General features: G+C 29.4%; 6 protein-coding genes across 18 annotated transcripts; 1 reads left to right on the top strand and 5 right to left on the bottom strand.

Annotated features, from left to right (window-relative positions):
• Nucleotides 1–390: 390 nt before the first annotated feature.
• Nucleotides 391–12,394, bottom strand: LOC124493078 (uncharacterized). Of its 12 annotated transcripts, XM_075733311.1 has the most exons (6): nt 11,653–12,394; nt 11,192–11,593; nt 11,006–11,126; nt 3,480–4,131; nt 2,091–3,390; nt 391–2,026 (listed from the first exon to the last, which is right to left on the bottom strand). In XM_075733311.1, the coding sequence occupies exons 4-6, from the start codon at nt 4,023–4,025 to the stop codon at nt 756–758; spliced, it is 3,117 nt and encodes a 1,038-aa protein (XP_075589426.1). In that variant the 5' UTR covers nt 4,026–4,131; nt 11,006–11,126; nt 11,192–11,593; nt 11,653–12,394; the 3' UTR covers nt 391–755. The 12 variants fall into 12 exon arrangements, with proteins under 12 accessions (XP_075589426.1, XP_075589421.1, XP_075589417.1 ...); XM_075733306.1 differs by having other exon boundaries at nt 11,188–12,394; XM_075733302.1 differs by having other exon boundaries at nt 11,192–12,394.
• A 288-nt stretch (nt 12,395–12,682) lies between these two features.
• On the bottom strand, nt 12,683–14,744 carry LOC124492252 (proton-coupled zinc antiporter SLC30A2). Of its 2 annotated transcripts, none has more exons than XM_047055093.2 (4): nt 14,311–14,744; nt 13,659–14,228; nt 13,121–13,587; nt 12,683–13,052 (listed from the first exon to the last, which is right to left on the bottom strand). In XM_047055093.2, the coding sequence occupies exons 1-4, from the start codon at nt 14,343–14,345 to the stop codon at nt 12,907–12,909; spliced, it is 1,218 nt and encodes a 405-aa protein (XP_046911049.2). In that variant the 5' UTR covers nt 14,346–14,744; the 3' UTR covers nt 12,683–12,906. The 2 variants fall into 2 exon arrangements, with proteins under 2 accessions (XP_046911049.2, XP_075589413.1); XM_075733298.1 differs by having other exon boundaries at nt 14,307–14,683.
• Nucleotides 14,745–14,878: 134 nt separating this feature from the next.
• On the bottom strand, nt 14,879–17,992 carry LOC124492248 (uncharacterized). The gene is made up of 2 exons (XM_047055087.2): nt 15,865–17,992; nt 14,879–15,808 (listed from the first exon to the last, which is right to left on the bottom strand). Exons 1-2 carry the CDS (start codon nt 17,863–17,865, stop codon nt 15,200–15,202), a joined length of 2,610 nt encoding a protein of 869 aa, XP_046911043.2. The 5' UTR covers nt 17,866–17,992; the 3' UTR covers nt 14,879–15,199.
• A 35-nt stretch (nt 17,993–18,027) lies between these two features.
• Nucleotides 18,028–20,453, bottom strand: LOC124492249 (ATP-dependent RNA helicase DDX54). Its single transcript, XM_047055088.2, has 2 exons — nt 18,583–20,453; nt 18,028–18,508 (listed from the first exon to the last, which is right to left on the bottom strand). The coding sequence occupies exons 1-2, from the start codon at nt 20,349–20,351 to the stop codon at nt 18,085–18,087; spliced, it is 2,193 nt and encodes a 730-aa protein (XP_046911044.2). The 5' UTR covers nt 20,352–20,453; the 3' UTR covers nt 18,028–18,084.
• A 22-nt stretch (nt 20,454–20,475) lies between these two features.
• Nucleotides 20,476–22,073, bottom strand: LOC124492251 (lysosomal protective protein). The gene is made up of 2 exons (XM_047055092.2): nt 20,812–22,073; nt 20,476–20,741 (listed from the first exon to the last, which is right to left on the bottom strand). Exons 1-2 carry the CDS (start codon nt 21,999–22,001, stop codon nt 20,552–20,554), a joined length of 1,380 nt encoding a protein of 459 aa, XP_046911048.2. The 5' UTR covers nt 22,002–22,073; the 3' UTR covers nt 20,476–20,551.
• On the top strand, nt 20,567–23,015 carry LOC124492255 (uncharacterized). Its single transcript, XM_075733284.1, is given in 5 exon segments — nt 20,567–20,697; nt 22,193–22,348; nt 22,381–22,630; nt 22,632–22,707; nt 22,738–23,015. Coding segments are annotated over 4 exon segments (525 nt in total). The 5' UTR covers nt 20,567–20,697; nt 22,193–22,211; the 3' UTR covers nt 22,800–23,015.
• The last annotated feature ends 3 nt before the right edge of the window (nt 23,016–23,018 follow it).

Below are 23,018 nucleotides of genomic sequence, written 5' to 3'. Positions count from 1 at the left end.
GCATTTGACATTAAGGTTCAATAAATTATTACTTGGTTTTTTCCAGGATCTAAATCTCATTTATAATATAGATAAATTTATTATTATTATTTTTAAAGAATAAAATTAGAGCAAATCATTATCATCGAAAAAAAAAAATGGTCAGAAAAAGATTATCAGGCGAGGTTTTGGGTGTTATATATCATCATCATCATAAAATTTGATTAAATTTGTATACAATATCCAAAAAAAAAGAAAGAAAGAGAAAAAAAAGGATTATGATGATGACGGTGTGTGTGTGCACATACATGTGTAATATGTTTATGTGATGGCGATGGCGATGGGGGGAAGAAGACAAAAAAAAAGTAAGAAGGACAATGTCAAAAAATTAATCAAAGACTAAAAAAGAAATGGACAAAAAAAAAATTTTTTTTTTATTCAATTATTAGAAATTGATAATTGCTGAATGATCCCTGATCACACACGCACACACACACAAACGCATATATAAGAGAGAGAGAGAGGGAGAGAGAGAAAAAAAAAAGATCGTCTGACAAAAATGTTGTGATAACGAAATGTGTGTGGGGCTCATTTAAATGAAAAAGAACAAAAAGAAAAAAAAAAGAAAAATGAAAAAGGTATCACAATTGGTTTATGTATGTTTTTTTGTTTTGTTTTGCAAATTATTATTCTTACGATTCTTTGTTTCACAAAAAAAAATTCTTTTTGAATGACTGAATGAATGAAAAAAAACAAAACATAAATTCATGAATTGGTTATTGTATGCTGTAAAATTTTTTTGAATGTGATAAATTTGATTTGGAAATTTTTTCATTATTGTCATGATGATTATTATTATTATTATTGTTGTTGTTGTTGTTATTATTATTATTATTATTATTGTATTGATTAAAATTTGATGGATAAAATATTTGGCTCATTGCTTTTTTCGTCAATGTTGGTGTTGGGCCACGATTTTGATGATTATAATGATGATGATAAGAATATGATGATACACTGTTATTGTCCAATTGAATATTCACATTCTGCTGTTCAGTTGAATTTTTTTCATCAACATGATTTATATCAGTATTTTTTCCAATAGATTTTTTCAATCGTTCATTATCATCGATTTTGATTGGTTTCAAATGTTTGGCCAGATTATCACCATCACCATCACCATCATTATTACCAACAATCGATGATGAGCAATCATTTTTTGATGTTTCACCCACAACAAATGTGATAGGTTTCTGTTGCTGTAATTTTTTATTCAAATCAAGTTTGATTGATTTATTGTTTGGATGTTGAAAATTTGGACAGCATGGCTTGTGCGATTTATGGCAAATATTGCAATAATTGTTCGATAAATATTCCAATGAACGTGATTCAAATTTGTTGAGAATAAGATTCACTGGTACTTGTACATTTTGAATTGTTGTTGTTGTTGTTTCAGGTGCTGCTGATGTTTTTGTCAACAGATTCGGTTGATGTTTCTTGGTTGTTGTGAAACTTTTGTCATTTTCCAAACTATCATTTATAACATGAACTTCAACTGGAGATAATGATAATTGTGTTCCATTATTTGAAATGGATAGAATATTAGTAGGAGCTTCAAGTAATGATCCTGCATGTGCTTTTAAACTACTAGCCTCATCAATCAATGATGCATTCGTATTGACAGATCGATCACCAAAACTTAATGTTACCGACGATGAATCAACATTCTGGCTACTTAAACTGTTATTGGAATTGATATCGGCCAATGTTTCTAATTTCATTTGTCCACCAATGATATTATTACCATGATTTTGCTGGTTATTGTTGGTAACATTATTATTGTTATTAATATAATTGCTTGTTATACTGCCAGCACAGGCTACAATCGATGAACTTTCACGATCCGGTTGAATATCAAGTACAACTCGATCTAAATGACTACTTGAACCAATACTTAAACTTGCCGACATTCCTAATGAAACTTCACCAATGCTTGGATTTGTAACTGCTCGGCCACTAAGTGCTGTATCTACGCTAACACCATCTGCTAAAATTGAACAAATAATTATTTAGATATCAATCATATCAATTCGATCAAACAGAAAACAAACCTGGAGCAGGAATTTCATCTTCATCAAGTTCTATACGAACACCTGAAGAAGAGGTAGAAACACCACAGCCACCTGAACGGCAAAGAGAAATCGGAACAACACCATAAACATATGCTAACAATAATGGTACACCGATTCCAACGGCAACAGCGGCCAATATCGGTGAAACAAATATTGAAGCCAATACGCCAGTGGTGACAAAGAAATTACTTTTATGACGAGACATGTGGTTTCGTTCAAAACGAGAATACAATTTACGACCAACCCATACAGGTATTCCGATAATGATGGCCGGAACAGCTATACCAGCAATCAATGCGATGCCAACGGGTGCTCCAACCAACATGCCAAGCTGCCACATAATTTTCTTCTTTCGGCTCCATGGTTTTTTGCCCCAAAACGTACAGCCCGATGGTGAAAGATAATGTAAATCGGATATTTTTTGCATACAAAGCCAACAGAATTCCGTACCACAAACACTACATGTCATATGATTACAGGAACCATCATTCATTTTGATGATGAGTACTTTACAACATGGACAAGGTTTAATGTCTTCTCTGGGTACAAACGAATCCATCGATGTAGAAGCATGAGCCTGACTAAACAAATCATTACCACGTGATGTGAACGTAACATTTGATTTAGTTGGATTCGGAGAACTAATGAATACTGATTTACTATTGATGAGACCTCGTTGAGCACGTGCTTGATCACAAGTCTGACTTGGGTGCCATTCCTGTTTACAATGATAACAGAACAATGTTTCACATCCAGGTTTTTCACATTTTAACATTGGACAGCTGGCACAACCAGTTGCTATTACACAATAGTCACAATCAGGAGCTGGACACCATCTTGCATCAGGATCGGTTATTAATGTTCTTCGAACCATGAATGATTCATATTTTTCAATAGTAACATTATCATTATGTAAAAGTGTTTTGATGTCATTTGGATGCATCAATTCTTGACATTGTAAACAAGTGATGTTGATACGAGATTCATAAATTTCTATTCGTAAATATTGTCGTAAACAATTGAAACAAGCTCGATGTTGGCATGTTTTAAGCTCGGGAAATTGAAATAATGGTTGCTCTAACAGACATATTGGACATTCATATGAATTTTGCTGTTTCATCGAATGACTAGTGTTGTTGTTGCTGATTGAATGAAATGGCCAATTATCCGTTTTTTTCGGTGTCAATGTATTCCTTTTACGTCGTGAATCAATGGCACGATGTTCATAAGATGATTCGCTTGAATTCGAATGTAACGAAGGATTGTGTCGAATAAAATTCTATTTTCAGCATAAAGCAGAAAAAAACATAAAAGAAAATGTTAAATTAACAAATGATTACAAACATTTTTCCTGTTAAATAAACCTACCTTATTTTCATTAGAATCATTACCACCGCCACTACCTGAATCTTTCGAAATTTTCGATTTCGATGAAATTGTTGTTGCTGGTCCATTCGGTAAATTTGTTCCAAAAAATAATCGCCGAAGACGAAATCCAATATTATGTTTTTTATTATTACTTGTTGTTGTTGTTGTCGTTGTTGTTGTATTCACATTGATATTAGATGTATTTCCACATAACGTTGATGATGATGTTTTTGTTGTTGGATTTGTAGAAACAACTTGTGCCATTGTTAATGATGTTGAAGTACTATTGTAATTATTATTATTGTTGTTGTTACTATTAACAAATAGGCCATGATTTAATGATGAAGTTTCGCTTTTATTCATCGATGATGATTTCATAATCATTGATTGATGTGAATGATGATGATTATTTGGAACAGTATTATTATTATTATTAATATTTCGCACCACTTCAATTACATTAGTCATTAGATTGTTATGGCCACGATGATCATCGCTATTATTATGGTGTTGATTTTTATAATTATTGTTATCGTTTTTTGACATTTTTCTTTTTCACATTTATTTTTTATTTTTATATATCGATCGATCGATGATGATGATGCCACTATGTCTGTGTGTGTATTGTGCGTGTGAGTAAGTTAAAAAAAATCTGCTTTTTTGAAAATGAAATAGAAAAAAAACAACAACATTATTATAATGATGATAATCGATTGATTGATTTTTGAACATGAAAAATGTGAATTTTTTAAATTCTATTTTCTCATCATTACGATGATTATGATGTTTTAAAAAAAATTTTAAATGATAAAAAAAAAATAAACAGCAAAACGATCGGGTTATGATTTGATTGATTAAGTTTTTTTTTCTTTGAAATTGAAATCAATCATTCATTCATTTGTGGTTTCATAATCAAAATGAATCTCGTTTTTTTTTTGAAATGACCAAAAAAAGAAAATTTTTTCTTCAAAAAAAAAAAAAAAAAATGACCATCAACTGATGATAAATAAAATATTCTCATCATAATTTTTATTTGTGAAAAAAAACAAAACAAAATCTGTCATAATTCTTTTCCTTTAAAAATAAATTATTGTCATCATTAGCATATGGCACGTACATTATGTACACGTACACATTTTGCTTTTCTCGTTTGTTTGTTAATTCTGAAAATGTTCACAAACATCATCATCAAATAATGAAATGAATGTCAAAATAACAGATACAAACAAGAAATAGAAACAACAAAAAAAATGAAACTAGTTCAAGGTAAATCATGATAACGATTTTTCAACAACAACAACAGCAGAAGCGAAAAAAAACTGTTCCAAAAATCATTATTATTGAATGATATAAATAAAGAGAAAAGTAGTGTCGTCATCATCGTAGTTTGATGATTTATTATTGAATCACAATTGTCTCTGTGTGTGTGTTCATGTGTTTTTAGCATGGTTCATGTATTAGAGATATTTGAAGCTAAGAAAACAACTTTTTTGAAAAGCAAAAGAAAACGATTTTAAGGAAAACAAGATAGTTTCCTTCTTGCTGTTTTTTTCCCATTGAATAAATCTACCGTGTTTTATCTTTGATCTCTTTAAAAATCCTAATGATAAATCCAAATGGGACAAATAAACATTATGATGATGATGATGATTTCACCTTTTAGAAAATTTTTCACGTTCTAATTGTCACATAAGTGAAAACATTCATATTGGCCAAACGAAATGAACCAACATGTGAAATTTTTAGCCAAAACCAAATAGCAATACCAAATGGAATTTCAAATTAGAACCGAAAAAAATAAAAACAGCAACAAAAATAGAGTTTATCAAATGAAATAAACAGAAATTCAATTTGATCAAAAAAAAAGAAAAGAAAATGGGCAAAACCATTGTCTTCAGAGTTAATTTGAGGCGATTTTCTCTGTCAAAAAAAACAAAACAATTTCTATTTCAGCCGGACACATTATTAAATTAAATGAATAAAAAAATATGACAACAAGCACAATAATGGGTACGTGTATATGCATGCATGAATGATTAAATGTTTGAATTTAAAAGCAACTGACACACAGCTGTCCTGGTCATAAAAATTTTCATAATGAACAAAATACAAATGAATGACGTAAACGGGGTATGAATGAAAAAAAAGAGAGAGAAAACAAAACAAAACCTGCTGTCATTATTATGTTGAATGTGTGTGCGTGTGTGTATACGGAAAGATACCGGTATAAAACATTCCAACAACAACAAAAAGACAATTAACCATCAAGTATGAAAGCAATTATAGCCAAAAAAAACCAAGGTTTTACTGTAAATGAATAAAATTATTTATTGTTCATCATCATCACAATCATAATCATATTAGGACTACAGAAAAAAAAGAAAAACGAACACCAAAAAAAAATATACAGATTTTGGTTTCGTTGCTATATATATATGTATGATGAGATATTGCTATAGTACAATACTAATGCTTCAATTAGTTGGGTATTTTTATCGTACACCGGAAAAAAAACATTATAAATCACGATTATCAAGCAAAATGGAATACAATACAATACAAACAAACAACAAACAAACAAACGAACCAACATTTTCATGATGATGACGTTATCAAAATAATCATGGTTTTTGTTGTTGCTGTTGTTGTTGTCATTGTTCAAGTACGATTATACTGAATCAAACTAAACAGACTAAAAAAATGGATGCCAAATTCTTCTTCAAACAACAAAAGAAAGAGAGAAAACCTTCCTCCGAAATGAAAAGCAAAAAAAAAACCAAGTCAATCAATCGATCGATCTGTTATTATGATGATGATGATGATTATTGGAATTAGTTGACATAAATTTGTCATAATGTAATTTTTGGTTAATTTTTTTGTCGATTAATAACTATTATTATTATTGAACATAAATCGACAACAACAAATGGCAACGAAAGAAAAAAAAATAAATGAATGAACCGCTGGCAAATCGATTTACGAGTACAGATACATTTGACTATTTTGTCAATTTTTATATTCAAAGCAAGAAAATAAATGAAAAAATAAAAATAAAAATAAAAATAGTCATTATATTACAACCGGAATGAATGAATTTACTGTCTATTGTTGTTGACGGTTTGTCTAATGTTTAGTTCCAAATTATATGGTACTAAATGCTGTTGTAGAAGCTGAAAATAACAACTTTCTCTCTATCTCTCTCTCTCAATGAGAAATGATGATATTAAAAGAATCAAGAAAAAAAAATTTGCATGACAAAAGTCACAAACAAACAGAATGATGTTGTTGATGATGATGACGACATTCAATGATGATGGATACACCATACACACACACACACAAAATATTAATCATCATCCATCATCATCAGGTACATTTGGAACACGAGTATGCGATGTTTATATACACTGCATACAATAAATAACTCGATGACAATCAATACCAAAAAAAAAAAAATTTATATTGAATGTGTATCAAATTATCGATCAAAATTAAATTGAATTGATTTGATGATTTTTATACTCAAGTGATTGTATCAAAGCAAAAGCAAAAAAAAAATGAATAGTGATCAAATTTCATCATCATCCTCGTCATAATCATCAATGTAAGAAAGTAAAGGACAAAATAAAAAATTACAACATTTACATCATTATTTTATCGATATATAAATCAATCAAATTCACACACCTAATCATCACCATCATCATCATCATTACTACTATATACGTATTTCTAAATATGTAAAAAGTCATATGATGAAGATGGCGGCGGATGATAATTGAAAAAATGAAATGAAACGATACAATTTATTGTACCAATCATCATCAGATTTGATGATTTTTTTTTCTTCTTCTTCTTCCACAACAATATTGATCTTTTTTTCGAGATCATGCATAAACCAAAAAAAAAAAAATCAATGTTCATCCGTGCGTTTTGTGGTTTTTAGTACTAATTTGGTGATGAAATCTTCTTCACACACACAAACTCATAAAAATCCATAATAAATATCGATATATAATGTAAAAAAAAATAAAATAAAATCTTCAAACTTTTTTTCTGCTGCTCTTGAATTTTATGAACAAAAAAAAATAATGCTGATGATGGAACGAAATGTTGTTGTTGTTGTTGCTGAAATAACGGGTTTCGTTATGTAATATAGAAAACAAAAAACGAATGGATTTATCATTCGAAAAGGAACAAAAAAAATAGCTCAAGATTTACAGAGATTTTAATGATGATCACCTTTAACACATTGTTGAACAACAACAACAACAACAACAACAGCTACTACAACGAAAAAAAATGGATACAAGGAACAAATTTTTACTTTATCGATAAAGGTCATCAAAAAAAAAAATGATGATGAAAATATTAATGACATAATAATAATAATCAATCAGATTGATTTACATTTACAATTAAAAACCATGAAAAAAAACAAAAACAACAAAAGAGATTATCATTTTTTTTGTTCGCCCAAAAAAAATCTTCAATTAGATATATATCATAAGTATTTTGTACTGGAAAAACCTTTACCTGATTTTTTTTATGTCTGTTTCTCTTTCTTTCATTTTCTCTCTCATTTTCTTTCTCTCTCTCTCTCTCGCATTTGCACTTAATCATCAAAACTCATTCATTAATGTCCAGTTAAACATCATCGTCATCATCATGTAATGATAGCTTTTTCAACATCCAGAAAAGATCAAGGTAAACTCGTTTTATTTACTGATTTTTTTTTGTTAAATTCAAAATGATTCATTTTCATTTCAAAGTTACTTTGTAGAAATAAAAAAAAAAAACAAAAACGAAAAACCTATACATTTTCCGGAGGAAAAACGACGATTCTCTCTATGTTGCATTCACATGATCACATATAAACAACTATTATCACCATCAAATGGCATTATTCATCAGTCAATTATTTCGTATTTTCTCTTTCTCTCTCTCGACGATGGTGGAAAAGAAAATGATCAAAATAAGAAAAAAAATTATCTATAAAACATGAGTATTTTATTAATAGAATCTGTTTATATAAAAATGTTTTCATGATGATGTTTTAAGAAATACAAACCATTTGGACATTGTAATGTACATTGAAAATTGTTTATTTGTTTAAATTCCATCAATAAGCATACAGTAAACAAGAAAATCGATCATCATGATGATGATGATGATAACGATGGAATTTAATCTTAATCAGCTGGGCACAATATTGACTATATTGAAAAAAAACTGTGTTTATAATAATAATCTGATGATTATGATATTTTGGTAGCCAAAAAAAAAATGGTTTGGATCATGTTTTCAACAAAAACATACACACACACACACACACACATCATTTCAAGGAAGTAGCCTTGAAGGCATAAAAAAGAAAGAAAAAAACTGAATAAATCTGGTATACACAAAGAAAAAGAAAAACTGAAAATGAATGTATTATTTGTCAACATAATATTATAGACATGAAAGCGTCATAAAGAGATAGATTTCAAAAAAATGAAAAACACCAGACACAATGAAACAGAAAAAAATGAAAATAAAAACGGAAGTATATATTTTATTATTATGTTTGAAGTGTGCAGTAAAAAACGACGACGACAACGACCACACAATGGATACAAAAAAAATACTGAAAGATTACGAAATTTTTTAAATTTCCGCATTTGATTTGATCATCATCATTATTCAACAGTGGTAAGTGTGGAAAAATTTTTTTTTCCATATTTCATCATTATTATTATTCAATAGAATTGAATTTATGCTGGTATTTATCCACAACAATTTTTATATATGAGAATGAAAAATAATAATGTGACAGTTTGTAATGATTTACAAACTGAAAATTCTCAAAGGTATTTAGAATAAAACAAAAATATATTGTCAAAAATAAAACATGATGATGATTATGATTAAATGTTGTTATTATGATGGGAAAATAAAAATTTCCAATTAAAATTGATGTTTACCATCACCAATAATCAACATTAACATTGGAAATAACAACAACAGTGTTGTTGTTATTGTTGTTGTTGTGGCTGTATTTCCAAAGAATCACCAATGGACATTTGGTAATCAACAACAACAGACAAACATCAAAATAAATAAAACATAAACAAAGAGGGAAGGAAACAGAAAGAGAGAGAGAGAGAGGGAGAAAGAATTTGAAACTAAAAATAATGTCATGAACTAGTGAATCGAAATGAAAATTTTTTTTTCTCTGAATCAATTTCATAAAGGCCAACCAGTGCACAGAGCATAGCCGAACCGAATCGAAAAGACGTCATCAAACGGAGCTTAGCTTTGTCTTTTTTTTTCATCAATTATAGATCAAATGATTATTCAAAATTGTAAATAATTACCAAAAACAATGACAATGACAATGACAACAACAACACCAAATGACCCGAAAATGTGCGAGAAAAAAAAACGAAACAATTATGAAAAAAAAGTTAACGGTAAAAATGTTTATCACAGATTTATATTGCTTGATGATTTTAAAATGATGGCGTGACATGCATTTGAACGACAACGCAAGAAAAAAAAATGCAATAAATTTTCTTTATTGAACTTCAAGTTCATGGCCATCAATGATATTTTTTTTTATTCATTTTAATACCGAGAGTGGCTGATGTGTTGATTATTTTTTTCACATTGAATGATGATTTTGCTGATGGCAATATATTTGGTTGATTTTATCACCACTTTTTTTTCCCCACTAAATGATTACGAGGAATTATTTTTTTTTTCTTTTCACGCGTATTCAACAAAATGTAAATACAAACACGAGCCAAAGACGAAATAATCTTTAAACTTGAATGATGATGATTTTTTTTCATTATCATCATTTATATGAATGGATGGATGGATGTTTCGATGATATCATCATCATCATCACCAAAAAAAAAAAGAAAAAAAATTGATCCGAATCACACACTTTTTTTTCATTTCATTCAAAATGATTACGTACAACCAAAGTACACCCACAACCACCACACATTACGATATATGAATGAAATATTATATTATTATTGATGATGATGATTATAATTTGGTAAATTTGTCATTTACTATCTTTCTCTTACTCGTCCTCTATTTGCAACAGCAGCAACAAGAAAAAAAAACGGAAATTCATGAGAAATTCAAAGTTTATTTCGGTGAAAAACATTCATCAAAATGTAAATGGAATGATCGAGAAAAATAAAAAGAAAGAAACCTCATAATAATAATAATTAATTCATATGATGATTGATTAATTAATCGGGTTGGCATCGATTTTTTTTACACTGTTATTTAGTTTGGTTTGGCTTAGTAGTAATCATTATCATCATCATCATCATCATCATCGGTATTAAGTGATTATCAATGCAAAAAAAAAAATAAAATTACACACAGTGATCAAACTGATTTGGATTCAACAAACAAACAGTGACATCATTCACGCACACACACAGTCAGACAGACAAAAATAAATAAATAAAATTCTCAAGATAAAAAAACAAAATAAATAAAAAGTCATGGAAATTTACCTTGAAAAAATTCTGATGAAATGATAATTCTTTTGCAAACAAACAACAACAATAACAAGATGACTATGACGACGACAATGACATCGATGATGATGAAATAATTTCCAACCAAATCAGAACACTACAAAAGAAAGAATGGAATTAAAATAAGTTTCTTCTTCTTCGTTTTCTATGTTTCTTACATACAGAATTTCGTTACAAAAAAAACTTGAGATTTTTTTTTGATGATTATATTACATTTGTTGTTGTTGTCATTTCAAATATATTCATCTTATGACTGACTTTTTTTTTCTTCTATTCCTGATTATTGTTGTTGTTGATGATGACGATGATGATGATGATGTATGATTGAATTTGTGCTGATTACGGTGGTACAGACAAATCCAATGATAGAGAATAAAGATGTAGAAAAAAAATAGGAATACTTTGAGCTTCTTATTTCATTTTATATATACGTGTATGTGTGTGTGTGTCTATGTGTGCTATACACCGTCGATGATCATGATGATGATGATGATGATCATCATCATCATTTAAACATTTCAACCATAATAGACACACACGCAATTATATCACACAATTTAACAACTGAAAAAAACAAATTTAAATAAGGAGATTCACACACACAAAGAAAGAGAATAAATCACCGAAATACGAGATAGCAATGAAAGAAAATTCAAATCGAAGAAATTTTTTTTTTTATTTCAAATGTTCACCAGCACCAAAATAATATACACACCCGAAAACAAATGTGAGAATAAGTGTCTGATTGATTTAAATGTTTTGTTGTTGTTGTTGTTGTTTTTTTTGGCTAGCTGGCTGGTTGGCTGTGGATGGATGGATAAAAATGGATGGCTCAAAAATGAACGTTCGAATGTTTTGTTTTGTTTTCAATCTTCTTTGTTTGAATACGTTCGAATCGTCATTCACCAAAAAAATTTATCATCATCGACGTCGTAGAAATGTTTTTGTGAGCACATTTGTTGTTTGGTGGGGTTGATGATGATGATGATGATACACCATCTCGATGGTATTATGTGTGGTATGTTAAATTCACGATTAGAAAAAAAAAGTTATTGATGATAAATAAAGCTTCACTCAGAATGAAATCCACACACACTCTAATCGCAAATAGAAAAAAAAATTAACAAACAAACGAAAACTAAACGCTTGTGTGACACCAAAAACACCACCACCACCACCACCATCAACAATAATATCGAATACACATACAATATTTTTTTTTTTTTGGTGGCGATTGATGACAAGTTTCTCTTTCTTTCTTTCTCTTTGATCGTTTTGTGAGTTTCTTTTTTTTCTCTTTTCAATATATATCTATTTATGAAGGGGATATATCAGTTTTTGCTATTTTTTTTTTTTTTAGTTCGTTCGTTGTTCGAGATTCCATAAATCGACGACGACGACGACGACGACGCAGAGCACATCATTTTAATTTTTTGTTTCTGTTTAGCTTTCAAAGACGCACCTATTATACACGCAAAAAAATACACCATGAACAAGAATACAGACGACAACGATGATGATTATGATGATGATATGCAAAATGTATAAATTAACTATATAGAATGCTACTACTACACATTGTATATAATAATAACGTAGGAATTAAAAAGAATTTTATTATCTGGCCAATAATCACGTCATCTGGTGGTTATATTTTTTATTATAAAAATGCATTTTTAATTCAAAAATAATTTTTTTTTTTAGGTTATAATTTGAGGAGATAAAAATTGTCAATTAAAAAAAATTTTTGAATATAAAGATTATATGCTCAATTTGTGAATTTGTTAATATTGTAAACTAAACAAGTAAATAGAGAAAAAACAACAACAATGGATCCAAAATCCAAATTTCCAATGAATAAATGAATCGAACATTAATTAACTAATTATTGTTTGACATTGTTGACAATCTTTCATTTCATCACGATATTCTTCAATCTGCACGGTTAATTCATAAATATCATAACGGGATTTAATCTCACGAATTGTTGCATTCAAAATTTTTGTCGATTCTTTTCCTTTTTCTAGAATTGAATGAATTAATGGAGTTAACTTTTAATTAATTTCAAGAAATTATCATTAACAAACATACCGATGGCTAAATGTGTTGATAATGCTGCTTTATCCAAACTTAATGACCATATTCGTAGATTATGTACTTTACGTACACCATCAATATTCAATAATGTACGTTGTACTTCTTTAATATCGATACCTTTTGGTATGCCTTCCATCAATACGTTCAACACGTCTCTCATTATGGTCAATGTTGTAATCAATACAATTATAGAGAAGAAAAATGTACAAATCGGATCAATGATACGATAATTGGGAAAAAAATAAATCACTAATGATGCGATCAATACACCTAAACTTTGGAAAAAATCACCCAATACATGAATGAATGCCGCTCGTACATTGATATTTCCTCTTCCTTGATGATCAGATGTTGAATAGCTGCTATGACCACCACCATTATGGCCATGACCATGACCACTTTCCATACCACCATGTGAATGACCATGTGGTAATCCACCACAGGTTAATGAGCAGCCCATTCTATCAGCAACAAAGAAAAAAGAGTGGACTTAATTGCAAAATTAATAAAGCAAAAAAAAAAACAAACTAACATGATATTAACGACAACACCGATAGCAGCCGTAATGACCATTACTTCGCTTTGTATTTCAAAATCATTTTCAATAATTCGTTCGGTAGCAATATAACATAATATGCCTGTAACCACCCAAATCATTAATATCGATGTTAATGCACCGATAACTTCGGCACGATGCCAACCAAAACTCATATGTTTTGATGCCGGTTTACTTGCCATCCATATTGAGAATAATGATATCATAAAACTAGCAAAATCCGTTAATAAATGTGCTGCATCCGATGCAATGGCTAAACTATTGGCCCAAAGACCGCCACCAATTTCAATCACCATAAATACTAAACATAGTATTGATGCAATAATTAAACGAAATCTTGCCTGTTCATCGATACGATTTCTTTCTTCATTATAAAAATGACAATGTGGTAGTTCGAATTTTTGTCTAGAATTATTCTTGATACAGGTCACTTCACAACATAATTCAGAATCCAAACCATGTATACAATAAACGATTGAATCATTTTTTTCATTCAATTTACTATCAATAGATTTATATGATTTATTATTCATTGATTCATTTAATCTATTTTTTTTAATGGATTAGAATTCAAAAAATTGATTTTTTTTTAAAAAAAAACAATGAATTTAAATTTCATTCTACTTACAGAAGAGATTCATTTTCATTCGATATTGTTGCCATTTTTCTTTCTTCTTTTTTTTCTGTCTGATTAATTGATTATTTTCTTAATGATGATGATTATGATTATAATAGATGCTACTGCTGCTGCTATGGAGACAAAGACAAATGATGTTTATAATCAATCGATATAAATTTCTAATCAATCAATATTCAATCAATAATAATAATTGTTTATAATTATTGTTATTATATGGATGATGATATATTTGACCATTCACATATCATATATAAACAAATTGACATTTAAACTTCACACACCACATTGAATCAGAGATGATTTTTTTTTTGTTAGTTTCTAAAGCTGTCTGAAATCATTATTCATCACCATCATCATATGACATGGTTGAAAAAAAATCCACCATTAATTGTCGATTTATTTTCTCTCTCTCTCTCTCTCTCTCTCTCTCTCTCTCTCTGGCTGCTTATTCATTGTTATCAGACAAAAAAAACAGAGCCAGAAATGCATTTGATAGTTTGTATGGAAAAAATGAATGAATGAATGAATGAATAAAGACAGAAAAAAAACTAATTGATAATTGATGGAAATTTCTTTATTTTTTTTTTGTTTCTATCAAATCAAATCTCAATAATACATTCAGTTTGTTTGTTTGTTCGATATACATAAATGAACATCATTGTTGTTGTTGTTGTTGTTGATGTTGATGTTGTTGTCTGAACAAAATGCTGAATATTTCATTATCAAAGAAAAGAAAAAATATTCAACATTGAACTACAACAAGGGCATAGATAAAATTCAAATTATAATCACTATATATTAATTCACATGAATCATATGATGATGATGATAAAAAGGAATTGACCAAAAAAAAAGAGATGTCCATTTTTTTTCATTATCATCGTTCATCAATTGTTGAATCAATAAGATTATTAAATGCAGCAACCGTTCGATATAATGTACGTGACCATACTGGTGTAACCGGAATCAATGATCGATTTGAATTGAGCAAATCATATAAATGATGTAGATTACAACTATTATTGTTATCACGTTGATTATTGATTAAATCGGGTAAATAAAATGTTCCTGAAGTAGATCGAAGTATTGGTTTTTCACCATCATCATCATTTGATTGATGATCGTGATTTGATGATGATAATAATTTGATCTGATCTTTATGATTGAATGACAATTCATTACGATTCAGGCCAAAACGTTTTAATTTTAATTTTGAATTCAATACCATTGAAATAGAACGATTCATATAATTAAAACAGCAAGCTTGAGCATCTCGTTCTCCATTAACAGAACGATAATTATTGTTATCATGATGACATCGATCAATCACTGAATTAACGAATGGTTCTTTTTGAGCAATTTTATAGGAATTTCTTATATACGGATTGATTGGTTCACCACCAACATTATGAATAATTCGATTATTTTGTATTGAAAATGAATTACGGGAACTAATCAATTGTGTTAGAATGTTACGGATAAAATTCTAAGGAGAAAAAAATTCTTGTTAAATTAGTTATTTTTGATTATTTTATCACTTACTTTCAATGCAACATTACAAAGCTGTGTTACTTTTCTATCGACAGCTTTAAAGCCTCGCAATGTTGCCAATTGTGAAATTCGAAGACCTAATCGAACATTATCGGGAAGAGCAATTTCTTGATAACATGTTTTCAATTTATTCATTTTTTCTTCACATGACATTCCTTTCAATAATTGATCATAAGTATTTTGATCACCATTGTTGTTCATCGATTGTCTATTTTTAACATCATCATCATCATCAACATCATTATCTGAATCATAATTCTTAATTAAATGATGATTCTGTTGTTGATCATCCAATGTTTGATCCATCATTGGATCAAATATTTCAAATGAATGCATTGTTTTATTAGCAATTTGATTATGATGATTCAATGATTCCACTTTGGATTGTTGATGATGTGATTTACATGATAATGTTGATGGATCATTCCATTCATAATAATAATAATTATTATCACTTTTTTGACTTGCATCATCCGAATTTGATAATGAATCTAATGTAGTCGATATATTTGGCGGTGGACTAGTCGATAATTGTGATGATGAATATTGTTGGAAATTATTTTCTTCATTTTGATAATCATCATCATTATTATTTTCAGGCATTTTATAATTAAGAAGTTCAGCAATTTTTGAATTTCCCATTATAAAAGACGATGGAAATGACGATGATGATGATGATTGATTTTTTGATGGTTCATTAAAACAATATGTAACTGGTTCAATTGTGGAATTTAAATTCCGATAACTAATCGATGATGATGAGTTACTATGTTCCAAATGAGGAATCGATGTTTCTGAATTCAATATTTTACTTAGTAATGAAAAATTTTTTTGCTGATTACTACCATTATTTTGTCGTTGAAATGAATTATTATTCATAATAGTGATTGTAGTCTTTAATGGACCACTTGATTTAGCATCGAATGTTTGTTGTAAATCATTCATAGATGATGGTGATAGATTAACATTTGAATTTGATGATGATTCTGTATCATAGAATATCATGGTTCCATCGTTACCATCATTATCTTCTTTCTCTTCTTCATCGCTTGATTCGATTAATAGAGCTTTACGTTTTTTCTTTTTCTTCGTAATAGCGTTAAGATCATCATCACTAAGATGATTATCTAAATCATTATCATTATTATTATTATGATTTTCCGTTTCCGAACGTTCATTATTAATGTTATCATCATCATCGAATATTTTCACATATCTTTTCCGTTTTCGTTTCTTGACAACCATCAAAAGATCATCATCTTCATCATTGTTGATAGAAGATGATTGTAATTTTTGTTGTTCCATTATTGTTTCATTCGATTCATATGGTTTTGTCTCTCGTTCCTGTTGAATGGATGTATCCACATCATCACCATTATTTGAAATGATAATATCACTGAATGTATTTTTATCACTGGAATAAATTTTCTCCAAATCACTACCATCGATAAGATCGTCAAAAAAATGAGAAAATTCATCGATAACATTATTGTCACAGTTATTGGCACGTTGAAATATGGCCATCATATAATCGTTATGAATTTTTTTCATCGAAATCTTTGGCAAAAGTAAATTTATCGATCGATCAAATTGTTGATAATCAATTTCCGAAGAGAACCAAGAACGAAGAATTTTTTCATAATTTTCATATTTATCTTTCAAAATTGTTTTCAATTGCAATTGAATCGAATACACATCGATATGATCGATATCGATATAATTTTCAAAATAATTTACCGATTCAGATGGTTGTGCATTGAATAACTCTTCAAATTTGGCCAAATCTTCTGAATTTTCTCGTCGTGTACCAATTTCATAACTGGTTAATAATTCTTCTTTTTGTTCTAGTTTTTGAACAATATCATCAATATGACTACTATTGCCATCTCTGTCATAACCAAGAACATCTGAATGATGACAGCTAACAAAATGAGCTAATTCATCTTCACTTTCATGAAAACATGGCTGTATATTGGAAATTTTGTCCAACATTGTTGATCACTTTTATCGTTGTCTAATGATGAACATGATTAATATTGGAAAAATTTAAAATTTTTGAATAATAAAAAAATATAAATTTTTAAAAAAAAATCGACAATCAAAAATCATCGAAAAAAAACATTGTGAGCAGTGAAATTCATAAATAACGTGACGTAAAAAAAATTTGAATTTTTTTATTTTTGTCTTTTTTTTCGAAAAAAATTAAAATTTTCATCTTTTCCCTTTTCTTTTCATTGCTTTCCCTTTGTTATGACCAACGACTCGTTGTCTTTGTCGTTTTTTCTGATGTGTCTGTATACGTTCTAATCGTTTACGTTGTTTAAATATTTCATCTTTAGTTTTTAATTCACGTTTCGGTCCTCGTTTGTCACCATTGGATTGTTGTTTTGGCTTTTTTCGTGATGACATTTTAATTGACCGATTTCGTTTTTGTTTATCTTCGCCATCACCATCACCATCATCATCATCATCATTATTGGTGGTTACATTGGGATTAATTTTAGCTTTTTTCTGCCATTTTTCATACATTCCAGATTTATATGATGCATTTATCCAATTTCCACTTTCAGTTCGCATTTTTTTCATTTTTGGTCCATCATCTCCTGGTTGTATGAATTTTTTCTTTTTTCGATCCCTAATTATTAGTAGCAAAATAATTGACGAAAAATTATTAATTTAAAATTTTAAAAAAAAATCCAATTCATTTACCATTTTAGATGATTCTGATTTTTTGTTATTTGTCCATTCTCATCACCATCGAAATCTAGAATCGATTCTTTCAATTGAGTATCGAATGATTTTGTCAATTGTAATCCTTTTTCGAAATGAAAATCATTTGATTGATAATTCAGATAGAATTCTTTATCCTTGAAATTTGTTTCCGTTTGTTCGGATGAATGATTGGATTTTTTACCCAATATTTTCTCCGTAACTTGACGTTTCATTTTCATCACTTCACGAGCCGTATTTGCTTTGTTATTTTTTCCAATTTCAAACACAGTCATATTTGGCTTATACGATTTAATCGACGATAACATTTCAACACGTTCATTTTCCATTTTACGTTGATCATTTTGTTTGATTGTTCGATCAATGAAAATCGGATGATAGCCAATTTTTTCGTTTTCTAAAAATGATTTCATTTTTCTCACTGATTCTCCATCGGCAATTTCTCTTGTTTTTAAATATTGTTTATATGCACTTTGACATACTTTTTCCATTGAATCTAATTCCGAAAATTGTCCATGTAATTTCTGTATGATTTCATTCTCTTCATCAATAATTGTTTGTGGTACTGTTCCATATTTGCATTCATCGTCATCATCATCATCTTCATTGTTAAGAATGGATGTATTTGCTGCTTTGAATGGTTGATTCAAAAAAAGACTCAAAGTAAAAAGATATGGTAGTTCATCATTACTGATTAATGAATATGCTGTACCGGATCGACCAGCTCTTGCCGTACGACCAACACGATGAACAAATAATTTGGATCTTGATGGAAAATTAAAATTAATTACATTATCCAATAATGGTATGTCGACACCACGTGCCGCTAAATCAGTGACAAGAAGAACGGGAACTTTTTTCAAATGAAATGTACGAATATTAATTTTACGTGCTTCAGAATCTAGGCTACTGTATAGATATGTTGATGGAATGAAACATTGATCTAAAATTTCTTTAATATATTCAATATGATGACGTGTTGGTAAAAATACGATAATCTGTTCATTTGATTTGATCACATTTTTCAATAAATGTAACAATGTAGCCAATTTATCTTCATTACGACAACCCAAATGTATCAGTCGTAAATTTTCACTGATTTTCGTTTCAGTATCCAATCGCACTAATACTGGATCAATTAAACCGGCACGAGTAAAATCAACAATTGTTTGTGGTAACGTAGCGGAAAACAGTAATGTTTGCCGCTTGGATGAAAGTCGTGAAAGAATTTCGGTTAATTGTTCTTTAAAACCCATTTCGAATAAACGATCAGCTTCATCGAATACGATCATTTGGACGGAAGAAAATTTTAGATCCATCTCGATGGCTACATGAAGTAATCGTCCAGGTGTAGCAATAATAATATCCGGATTTTCATGTATCTTAGCAAATTGTCGTTCCATTGAATCACCACCCAATATTGTTTCACATTTTAAATCGGTAAAACGAGCAAATTCGCGTGCAAATTTATGCGTTTGCAATGCAAGCTCCCGAGTAGGCGATAATATTAAAACACGAGCACCTTTTTCAAATTTATGGCTTTGAAGTTTTTCGATGATCGGTATGAGAAAAGCGGCAGTTTTACCGCTACCTGTTCGAGCCATTGCCACCACATCTTGACCATTCAACACAATCGGTATTGTTTTTCGTTGAATCGGTGTAGGATTTTTATATCCTTTTTTATAGATACCTTTAAGGACCGGTTTACTCAATTTCATTGATGGGAAACTCCCACCAGATGACTTCATTTTGAAAATTTAAAATTTTAACTTTTTTGAGGAAAAAAAATGTAAACAGAATTCATGCTACCAAAATGATTTATACACGTGTGTGGTTCTCACTATCGATAGTAAACAATCGATAAAATCAATGTTTTTGTTATTTTTGTTTACTAAAATCCAAAACAAAATAATTTATTGAGATGACAACAAGCAAAATATCAATTCAATTACATCTCTAAAAATTCATTAAACATTGCTTGAAGTGGTCCTGGCTGGTCCATTGGTGCCATATGACCGGCTCCCATGATTGTTTGATAAATTAGTTTGCCATAACGAATTCGGAAACCACCAATTTGATTATCATATTTCCAAGGTAAATATCCAGTATTGGTTTCGTATCCAAGATTTTCGACAAACCTATAATAGCAACAAAAAAAATGTGGCTTTAAAATTCAATTCTATCGACTTGGAATTAATTATTTCATACCATCTATTGCCCAGGTAATTACATGCGGTATCAAAATCACCATTATAGAGTAGTCCTTTTAGACCACCGTCGATCAATTTTTTAACATGATTGGTCATGTCTTGATATATTGGTTTGTATATAAGTTCTTTACTAAAGAGATTCCAATCTGAGTTAGCATGTGAACTTATATGTAAAGCTTCACGTATTTTTTGTTGATTAAGATAGCTTTTTAAAGCATCATCATTGACCGTTGGTGCAGCGAATTTTACATCATTATTGCATTTAATATTTTTGTGTTGAAGCGTTGTTATCCAACCAACTTCACCAGCCGATTTTGCAAACGAAAATGGTGCATGATCATTGATGGGATCAAAACACATCCAATGATAAATATTGTATCGATCAAAATTATTATGAAAAAATTTGGATATTTTTTCGATTTCACCATTACATTTTGGATTTTGATTCTTGGCAAAATTACAATATCGAGCATTCTTTACGTTCGGACAGCAAGTGTCGAGTAGATATTGCCACGTATCATCATTAATCAAAGCATGATGATAGAAATAATGTATTAGAGAATTATCGAGCATTTCAAAATTCATAGCACCATTGCCGATCACGAAACCTTTGAAATTTTTCGGATAATGATTTTCCAATATTTTCACCGAAAGAGTTGGAACATAAACACCTCCATAGCTTTCTCCCGATATATACAATGGATTATTTTCGAAATGTGGAAATTTTTTGAAGAAACTTTTCAATGCTACATAATTATTTTGTGCTGTAATATCATCATTGGTTGTATAATTTCGATCAAGTTTATATGAAAAGCCGACACCAGCCGGTGATTCAATAAACACCATATTTGCCTGAGCATTCCATGAGAAATTATTCATAATTAATGTTTCACCGGATTCAATACGGAATGGTCCACATTCCATGAGTGCGCCAAACAATGAACTACTTCCTGGACCACCATTAAACCAAAATACGACAGGATCCGATGTTGGATCTCGTTGACTTTCGAATAGCCAATAATGAAGAAAGGCACCATCTTCAGCTTCCAGATAGCCAGAAAAATGACGAAAATTTATTTTCGTTTTCAAACCGGGTAAATTCAGCACTTCATCTGGATTTTGATTCAATGATACAGTTTCAATGAAACTGAACATAAAAATTGTCGATAAAATTATGATTGAATTCATGATGATTGATATGCGTGAATATAAGATATTTTGTCTTTTTATATTATCAGTGGTAATTAATGCCACGGATATTCAATTAATTAAATGCACTTTAAAAATCCACTTAAACAATTGTCACAAGAACCATATGATTGATACAATTGATTTATTTATCATTACTTTCTTTATTTTATTCTTTTTTACATGTTTAGATATCATAATAAACACGCGATGTCCATGCTGTCATTAATCTATAAACTTAAATCATTGGATAAAAGTAAAGCGGATTCAGATATTCTATTTCAAGAGATCATCGATATTCGAAATGAAATTGAAGCATTAATGCATTGGTTAGCTGTATCACCACACAACAACAACAATAGCAGCAGCAACAACAGCTCCAACAAAGACAAAATATTTTCATGGATGATTGTCCATTAATCGATCAATCGTCACTACAAGTATATGAATTTGTATTGGAGCTTATTATGAGTAAATATCGTCGATTAATATTGACTTTATTGCAAACATCAAATCGTTGTTATCAAAATATATTGAAAAAACATGAAAATCGACAAAAAGATCGAACAAAATCAAACATAATTACGGCTACCACTAATTTACAACAATTGATTGAAATATTTAATCAAAAAAATTGCACCATATAATGAAGAAATATTATTGAAACAAACCGAACAATTAGAAATGCTTAGAGTGGAATATAAAAGTCCAATTGAATTGTTTAAAATTTCGAAAGAATTTGGTTCATTGATAAAAGCCAAAAATAGGCCATTAGTTGAACTTGAACGTGATTTATAGTTAAATATAAGGGAATGGCCAATTCTTTTTGTAATTTTTTGGACTAAGATGATTTTCCACTTTTGGTCGAAATGTATTACAAGAACTACTGTGTGCACTTTTCAGATTTGCACTTTATTTTATTTTTTTCTATTAATAATTGGATTTAGTTTGGCCAAGATCAATTATTGCTAAATTTAACCCTAGAAAAGTAACCTACGTAAAATTTATGCTTTTCTC

The sequence above is a fragment of the Dermatophagoides farinae genome, chromosome 1 (assembly GCF_024713945.1).
Source record: "Dermatophagoides farinae isolate YC_2012a chromosome 1, ASM2471394v1, whole genome shotgun sequence".
NCBI classification, from domain to species: Eukaryota; Metazoa; Arthropoda; class Arachnida; order Sarcoptiformes; family Pyroglyphidae; genus Dermatophagoides; species Dermatophagoides farinae.
The sequence above is the reverse complement of the archived record's forward strand: the minus strand, read 5'-3'. Positions and strand labels throughout refer to the sequence as shown.